At 49.0% G+C, this 9,136-nt stretch overlaps 1 protein-coding gene across 2 annotated transcripts in view; it reads right to left on the bottom strand.

Moving 5' to 3' along the window:
* Window positions 1-1,816: 1,816 nt before the first annotated feature.
* The window catches only part of ARIH1 (ariadne RBR E3 ubiquitin protein ligase 1), a 29,300-nt gene continuing 21,980 nt past the window's right edge, over window positions 1,817-9,136 (bottom strand). Inside the window, exons 10-14 of one of the 2 annotated variants that reach the window (XM_029958662.1) lie at window positions 7,133-7,263; window positions 6,977-7,034; window positions 5,951-6,211; window positions 5,398-5,510; window positions 1,817-2,587 (exon numbers count right to left, since the gene is read on the bottom strand). In XM_029958662.1, coding sequence (XP_029814522.1) covers window positions 2,503-2,587; window positions 5,398-5,510; window positions 5,951-6,211; window positions 6,977-7,034; window positions 7,133-7,263 — 648 coding nt within the window. In that variant the 3' untranslated portion in view covers window positions 1,817-2,502. The remainder of the gene's footprint in view (window positions 2,588-5,397; window positions 5,511-5,950; window positions 6,212-6,976; window positions 7,035-7,132; window positions 7,264-9,136) is intronic. The other variant, XM_029958663.1, reaches the window with a different exon arrangement.

Raw genomic sequence — 9,136 nt, 5'->3', positions numbered from 1 at the left:
CCCGCTCGCCCAACCCCGCAGAGCAGCAGCAGGGAGGGACCTTTTCGTGAGGGCTTTTGTTTATTCTCCTTTATATTCCCACAGCGTCCGGGGGGATGGCGCCCTCATAGCCAGGCAATTCACCTGGGAGCAACTGGAACCCGGAGGAGCAGGTTCTCCCACAGAACAGGGTGTTAATTACCATTATCTTAAGGTCTGCCATCAGGGTCGAGGATGCCACAGATCAGGTTTCCTTTGGGAATTACCGTTATCTTAAGGTTTGCCAACCGCCATCAGGATTCGAGACACCACAGCCCAGGTTCCTTCGGCTCGCAGCAGGTTCTCCCACAGAACAGGGAGTTAATTACCATTATCAAGGTTTTCCAACAGCCACGGGGATTGAGGACGCCACAGCCCAGGTTTCCTCTGGGTTGCGGTGCCCACATCCTCGGTGTGTTCCTTTTGTGGAAACCCAGCACCTGTGTTCTTCCACCTGCCCAGCCCACTGCGTGTTTTAACACAGGAATGCAGAATTCCCAGTGGGAAGCCCGTGCCATCCCACCCCTCCAGCACCATCAGGAAAAGCACAGGGAAGGCGGCTGCAGTCCCTCACATCTGACTTGCAGGTCAAATAAAGGGAAAAGCAGGTACAAAGGGATAAAACTACATCCCTAGAACGTCAGTAGTGTCAGTGAGGGAGCCAGTGTGACTCTGGTGCCAGCTGGAAGCAGCATTCCATGTTCTAGCCCTGCCTTTTTTATCTGACCCCTTCACACCTTTGATCCCCCTGGAAGTTGCAGAGAGGCAGAAGGCTGGGAGGACAGTTGCCTGGCGAAAAATACCACAGGAGGAATTCCTATACAGGAGTAAATTTAATAAAACCACCACCAATTGTTTACTTTAACATAGCTCTTGTTACAGAAATCATAAAAATGGACTCAGTAGCTAAACTCATTAGTTCTTTCCCCTTTTAATTGAAAAATACTCCGCTGATTTCAGCTTCTACTGCACTAGCTGGAGTGTTAAATAGTTGCCAGGACAGGATGCCCAGTGAGTGAGCCCAAAACAAACACAAAGACAATTCCATCAGGTTTCCTTTTCAATGTTACGACTCGTTATAATGTAAGTGAAAATTAAAACAGCAAGGAAGGGTCCATTTGACAGATGAAAGGGGGAGGGAGAGGAGATCCACAGCCGAAATCTCGCCGGAAGTCTTTGGAGAAGTGGTGCCAAACACCCCTCCTTGTCCTGCCTCGGGATCCAAAATAAACCTCTAAACACACACACACACACACACACCCCTCCTCTGGGTTCAGAGCACGTGTCCTGCGTGCACAGGTGGGAACGGAGAGTTGGATTTGGGCAGGAAAAGATCCGGGGGCCGAAAATAAAAGAAGAAAAAAGGCAAAGCATCCTGACCCAGAGCTCCAGGAGCTGCGAGGGGCCGCGTCCGTCGCCAGCAATGGATACACACACGGGCCCGGGGGAGGCCCTGGACAGAAAGGAACTGCAGGATAAGAGGAGAAACCCAACTGCTCTGGTAAAAGCCTTCCAAAAAAAAAAAAAATAAAATATATATATAGATATATTCACTACACCAGCACACGCTTCCCCCACCCCAGCCCAGGGAAAAGAAAAACTGCAGGATAAGAGGAGAAACCCAACTGCTCTGGTAAAAGCCTTCCAAAAAAAAAAAAAATAAAATATATATATAGATATATTCACTACACCAGCACACGCTTCCCCCACCCCAGCCCAGGGAAAAGAAAAAAAAAAAAGAACAAAACCAAACAAAAGAATCAAACTGAAAGAAAATGCACAGCAAATAGACATAATCTTGAAGATTTTTAAAGAATAAATATTTTTTTGTAATTAAACATTATGCAAACACGTGCCACGCTTGCTCTTTGTCCATGCATATGCGCTATATACAACTTTGAAAAATACTGTGTTGTCCTCTTTTTGTTTTAAAATTCATATACAAAGGTTGGTTTTTTTTTTTCCTTGCTGTGTACCCCCCTCCTCCCCTTCCCAAAAATCCTCTTTACGACGAGCCAATAATCCACATTCATCCGTGTACTTGGGTGGCAGAGAGGAGGAGGGGGGCGGGAGAGCCACCCCCCCCTTATCAAAGTCCATCAAAATGGCTGGTTTGGACATGAAAAGCAGTGTCAAGAAACTGGTTTAAATTTCATCTGTACTACACACAGGAAAAGAAAGAGAGAAAAGAAAAAGGAGTCGGCTTGGAGGATGAAGCTACGTTACAAGTTAAAGTTGGAGGGTTTTTAGTGCGTCTGTCACACTCTTGGCCGCCTAGAATACTGTTGTACAATGGTTTATCTACCTTTTTTTTTTTTTTTATTACAATATAATTTACTTAATTTTTCTGTTAACAAAACAGAATCCCGGTACTACAGACCAGCGGTGTAAGAGGCGGAGCAGCGCCCTGGGTGGGTTTTATTGGAATTGCATGAGCACTCTAAGATGGGAAAGGGTTCAGAGTTCGTTCCTGCAGGGCCGGGCTCAGTCCTCGATGTACTCCCACAGGTCCTTCTCATAGCCTTCATGCACGTGCTGCAACAAAACCCTCCGTCGGCTCTCGCAGTATCTGCAGGGAAGAGGGACAGCGTGGAAAAGGCGGGTTAGGAATCGCGGAGCATCCCCGGGACCAACAAATCCAAACCTACATCACGCCTCGCTTCCCAAAGAGGAGCTCCCCCGAGGAGGGATTTTGTACTTGCAGCCTGTTAACAGCCCTAATTAAGACTCTGGTTACTCCAGTCACTCAGCTCCAGGTCCCTCACTGGAAAACCAGTGTGTAAATGGGGAGTTTCCCCACAGTCCCTACAGCTGGGAAGCCTCCAGGAATAACTGGAAAAGGAGGCAGTGGCTGTGGTTTGTGGGGACACCCGGAATGGGACGAGCTCTCCTCAGATGTGGGCTGGTGCCTGCTCTGAGCCCCATCAAGACAACAAAAATGCAGGAGTTAGCTTGGAAAAACTGTCTTGAAGTGCTGAAGGCCAGGCTGGATGGGGCTTGGAGCAACCTGGTCTAGTGGAAGGTGTCCCTGTCCACAGCAGGGGGGGTCAATTGGATGGTCCTCAAGGTCCATTACATCCAAACCACTCCATGATGAAACTCTCAGGAATGCTGACACAGTTTTACTTCCCAGTGGAGATGGAAGCAGTCCAAAGGGTTACTGGTCTGCCTGGAGAGCAGGGTTCACCTCACATCCCTGCACCTGGCTCTGAGACGGACACCACACCCTCAGGCTCTTCCCACCTACACTCACTGAAACAAAACTGCACATAAAACTGATCCCAGAGTCTGGCCCAGTCCTACCAGGATCACTGACACTGAGGAAAAAGGGTTATCAGAGAATATAGCAAAGGATGTCACAGCCAACTAAAAAGATAAAAAGCAGAGAAACATTTAAAGAATTCAGGTTCCAAGAACAAATTCTAAATAAGTAGTAGGTGTTTCTAAATTCAACCTCTTCCAGCAGCAATCCCAAAGTCTGCAGCACCTTTAGGGATGTGGGGGACACACCAAGTCTCAGTGAGAGTTCCCAAGGCCCCAAGGGCAGCTGTGGGGCTGGTCTGGCAGCACCCAGGCTCTGAGGAGAGAAACTGGAACCCAGGAGCCAACTGAGCAGTTACCAGTTCCTGCTGGGAATTGTGTGGTTCAGTTTCCAGGCAGGTTCCTGGGTCAGGATGGCATCCGAGGGGCTCTGGCTGCTGGGAACCCGGATTGCTCGGCAGTGGTCACACATCCCTCGGGAGGAATCTCCCAGCAGGGAGCTATCCCTGATCACACACAGCCTGACACCTGGTAGGAATTCCTCACCTACCGCTCAGTATCTGCTCACACTGACAGATTTACCCCCATAAACCAGTCCTGGCTTTCCTTGCTGCTGTCAGCTGTTGCAACATAAACCCTCGTATACAAAGTCCCATTGATTTTTGGGAGCATGTGATGGCAAACACACACAATTTCTGCCTTCCCAACTTTAGTTATTTTCCTGCTGGGGGGAGGGAGGGGTGTTAATCCTGTTTTCTAGAAATGTCTTTGCAAGCAAAGAGATCCAAACAGCTGAAACCAAACCAGCCCACAGGGCAGTTCCTGCAGCTTCCCAGGGCTCTTTAAACCCACCTCGATGACATCCTGCTCCCAGTCTTGCATCAAAGAACACCGTGCAGGACATGATTAAGACATGACTGAACTAGTTAATGAAGGACCTGCACAGGCTTGACAGATGAATACTTTCTTCCCAGAAATGTGAAGGCAGGTTTGGGATACTGTTTCCAGGCTATATTAGGTTTTAATTTCATCCCTAGAAGAGCATCCAGGTTCAGAGGACTGAAGTGAACAAGCAGCTTGATCTGAAATGCCAACTTAATGGTGGCCTTAAAGGGTAAATTACAAAATGCCTCCAAAAAGGAGGTCAGGTAAGTCTTTGGCAGCACAGCTGGGGCTGGATGACTCGGGCAGGATGGGCCACAGGCCCACCGAAGCTTAACAGCTCCTTCCACTCCCCACAGTCCATTAGTCACCACGACTCACCCTACTTTGGATTTTTTCTTCCCCCTAAGCCAGGCATAACAAATTCAGTGACTCTGGCAAAATGCCTCAGAAATGAAAGCCATAATCCTGTGACTCATCCGCATTTTCAGCTTTGTACTTTTCCACTGTGCAGAAGTGATTCCCCAGGGACTGCACAAAGCCCTGGCATCTGTGTCACCTGGCCCCCAGTCCCCTGCTCCCCTCCTCAGCTGGACAGGCTGCTCCCTCCCTCTTCCTTAGGGACAGCTCTCCCACACCGTTTTGCACAAACGGCCCCTGCAGATGATTAAAAGAGCTGATTGCTCCCTGCTGGCAACTCATCCCAGGCCAAAGCTGGCAGTTTGGAACAACAAAGTCACTCCTTGTTCTTTGGCCCTCGCTGTGCAATCCCACCCTGGTCCTGGCCATTCCCACATGCTCCTTCTGTGCAGGAACAGCAGGAGCACGAACAGCCATTGCTTCTGGTCACAGGATTCTTTCCATTCTGGGGTTGATCTTCCAGCTCCTCTGTGGAGCAGATGGAAGGCAGAGCTGGGAGCCTCTCCCCAGGCTGTCACCTCCCCCGGGAGCTGGTCCCAGCAGGGGCACAAAAACACACTGCCAGCCTGTGTGTGAGGCTTCTCCATGAGGATCCAGGGGCTGGGCAGGCTCCTGCTGCTGCTGCTGCTGCTGCTCCCAGATGCCCAGGGACTGGTTGCTGATCCCAACGGGATGGCACAAGGCCAACAGCAAACAGCTTCCCAGGGATGTGGCTCTGGAGAAAACTGTATCTTGGCAAGTGCTCAGGCCACTGCCTGTCACAGGGGATGGCAATACTCAGGCAACTTTGAGAGAGAGGAGTATCCCAACACAAACCTGTACTTATCCTGTACTTTCTGCTTTATGTCTTGCAGCGAATCTTGGGATATATCTCGCTCCAGGTACCCAGAAAGCACCTCTGTAGCATTCTCTAAGTCTGCTTGGTTATTCTGCAAAGACAAAAGAAAAACAGTATTTAGGGTGGGCTAAATATATATATATATTTATATATAAAATATATATTTTTTCTTCAGCACAACTAAACAGTACCAAAATAAAAAGTGGGATTAGATATCACAAATCACAGAGTTATGTGTGTTGGAAGGGAGCTTAAAGCTCATCTCATTTCACTCATGGGCAAGGACAACTCCATTAGACCAGGCTGCTCCAAGCTCTGTCCAACCTGGCCTTGGACACTTCCAGGGATGGGGCAGCCACAGCTTTGTGGTTCTGTGATTCCTCCATCAGACAGCCCTACACAATATTCTATTCCAGAGAATATTAACACAGACTCAAATTGGTAAAAGTGGGGCCAAGAGGTCTCCAAGCATTAAATCCCTATTTCCTTAGCTTTGCAATCTGAATCCCTGACCACCACGTTTTCTCCTACCTCAAAGATAATGGACTGATTATTCTTTTTGAGGTAGAAGGCAAAGACGTAAGTGTACATGAGTGTGGCACGACACTGGCAGAGGACGTCGACTGCTTTCTTCAGGAACTGCACCTCGATCCACGACATGTTGTGCTGCTGCATCTCCTCCATCTTCTGCTTCACCTGAGCGTAGAGCTTGTGCTCGAAGCGCAGGCTCTGCATGTGGTTCATGTAGCGGTTGCAGTAGAACAGGTACCTCTGCAGGGCTGCTCGGGATCGCTGTGTTAATTCCCATTAGGGAGAAAGAAAACAAATAGTTAAAACAAAGTAATGGCTGCAAGAGAAGTAAACCCTTCACCAGGCTCTTCCTGACCCGCACACTGGCCTTCCTTTCCCAAGGAGTTTCCTTTCCTCTCACGTTGACCAGACGAATTCGTGCGGCCCCGCTGACCCCGACACTGGAGGTGACAGCCCAGCCCCTGTCTCGCTGGCACAGGGGACTTCCTAGCACAGCTCTGACATCCTCACTCCTAACCGTGGAAGTAATTACAGTCACACTGCTAAAGCCTGATCACATTTGTGTTTCAGCCACTCAGATGCTTCCAGAGTCATGACAGTGAGAAGATGATTTTATCTTTTTTTCTTTTTTTTTTTTTTGCTAATGAAGAATTCTAATTAAGCAATTACTGTGCTCATGTTAAGAGGGCAACCTTAGGTTGATTATAGAGCAGGGAAAGACACCGTGTGCTAAACAGTGCAAGAGAACCAAGATGACTCAATACACTCTCATTAATCTTATTTTCTTCACACTGACAGACCAGCTGTAAAAAAATAACACCACGGGCATGGTTCAACTTGTGTGTTGTGGATGTACAGAGGTAGCACAAACCAGCAAAGCCATCCCTATCTTAACACTGAAAGACTTAACTGTCCCTTAGACTTGTGCCCAAATCCATGAATTTCTCCAGAGCAGCTGTGTAGGTTTACAGAAAGCACAACCACAGGGCTGGTGATCTCCCTCATCACCAAAGGTTATGGACTCACCTCCTGTGCATCCCTTGCTGCCTTTGCATCATCCTCATTGTAGCGATTACAGTTGTACCTGTAACGGGGACACCGATTCCACAGATTTCAGTCCAAATCCATGCCGGTGGCACCACGACCTCCTCGCCCTCCAGCAAGGCACGCTCCCGAACTCACCAGGCAGATCCGTGGGGCTCCCAGGGGCCCAGACACACCCAGCAGAACTCCGCCTTGCAGTTCTGGTTCCGACAGACCATGTGGTTGCAGCCCCCGTCCTTCTCGATGGTGACGTGGCATTTCGGGCATTCCTGTCCACAGGACAGAGAGCACCATTAGCAGGGCAAGCACGGGACCCACAACAGCCTGGCAACTTGGAAGGGTTTCCATGGCAGCAAGAGAGAGCACATCAAGTGAAATACATGATTTAATTCTTCCCTTTGAACATCAAGATCCTCTTCCGAGTCAGGCCTTAAAATACTTCCAAAACTGGAGCAGCTAGATAGCAAAAATAAGGAATAACACATTTTATCTTTGCTGCTCTCACAGTGGTACACTGGCTGGGTCACTTCATGACCTTCCCCAAAAATCCCAGCAGCAGCAGTGGTCTGGAACAGCCCAGGGAAGCGTCTGGCTTTCCTCACCACCGAGTGTCTGGTCCACGCCACGCTCAGACTGAGCTGGTATCACGCTGTTACCGATCCGAGACACCTGCAGCTGTAAAATGCCATCCAGAAAGGATCTGAAAACATGCAGCAAGAATCTAGTGTGCTTCAAAGAACCTGCTGTCAGCTAAAAAGACACTTCTCCTCCTGAGGTGTTTTCCGCGTTTCCCATCAGGTCCCTTTTTTCCCCTTCATGTGACACCTCACTGAAGACTTTTCCACAAAAGCTCACACGGGGTTTCCCTTTCGGGTGAGAGGCCTTTGACAAATGTGAGGATCTCAAAGAGCAGCAGTGCACTGGGAAATATCTGGGGAATAGTTTGGGATTTTTTATAACACCAATATCACAGTCTCGATGAGCTTAGAAATCAACAAATCAAGAAAGCAGCAAATGCAGAGGAAAAAACACCAACAATAAAACCAATTTAGGCCAGATCAACTCATCCCACAACCACACCAGCCTTCATGGAGTTTTTGCAGAAGCCAGTTTTGAACTACAAGGCAGTAACAAATATATCCAAACAGATAATACACACACCTGTAAATTCAGCTGCAGCTTTTGGGTCAGAAGCTTGTAAAACCCCCTCCCCAGCTTGGAGCACATCTTTGCTGATCAGAGCAACCAGTTCCTATGCTGGTGTTCAGAGAAACTCTCAGTAAAGGGAGAAACCAACTCACACAATCACTCAAGAACTGGTATTTTTACACAGGACACAATCCAGGAGGTTCCTGTTCACCCACTCTGAGTGTCCCAACTATTACTGCTTTTCCATAGAGTTTGCCTGTTCGTATTGTCTGGGACAGGAGAATTTACACACCAAACCAAAGGGTTCAAGCAGCAACCAAGCACATAAAGGGTTTTTTTCCAGGCCTGCCTCCTCCTGGTCATCTGTGTTTGTCCTACAGAGTAACTGTACTACAAACTAAGTGAAGCACAGTAGCTCCTGTGCTGGCCCTCTTGGGGGCACAACACCGAGCTGTCCCCTAGGACCCTCCACAGGATGGATACTCAGCCAGGGAAGCTTTTTCCCAATTAGTCACTGGTATTCTGTGAACTTCACAGTCAAAATACCATCTCCTTTGATCAGAGCACCCAGTGCAGCACCTATTTTCCTTTTGCAGGCAGCCCTCTTCCCTCTACCAATCCTGCACCAACAAGTCAAGACTCAGATTCAGGTTTATCCCACCAATATCCTTCCCGGCTGAGAGGATCCCTGCTCCATATGCTGCTCAGCCAAGGTGCCTGTGGCTAACAGGTACAGACAGTGGCACTGCCCTCATCACACCACGATGGCCCCAGGACACAGAGCCAGGGGTGGTTTTCAGAGCAGATGGTGGTCGCAGAGCTGGGCAGCTCTTCCAGGCACATCCCATCTGACGAGGTGCCGGCATCCGCGGTGGGAGACATGGCTCATCCAAACAGCTGCTGTGATCCCTCCTGCTCAGCAAAATCCCACAGCTGGAACACAGGAACGGTTCCCAGATGACCTGCCAAGCTAGAGAGGTGCCATGGGGCACA

Source organism: Manacus vitellinus, unplaced genomic scaffold, assembly GCF_001715985.3.
Source record: "Manacus vitellinus isolate BGI_N305 unplaced genomic scaffold, ASM171598v3 scaffold_16_pilon, whole genome shotgun sequence".
Lineage (NCBI taxonomy): Eukaryota > Metazoa > Chordata > Aves > Passeriformes > Pipridae > Manacus > Manacus vitellinus.
Note: the sequence above shows the minus strand (reverse complement) of the source record. Positions and strands in the feature narration are given on the sequence as shown.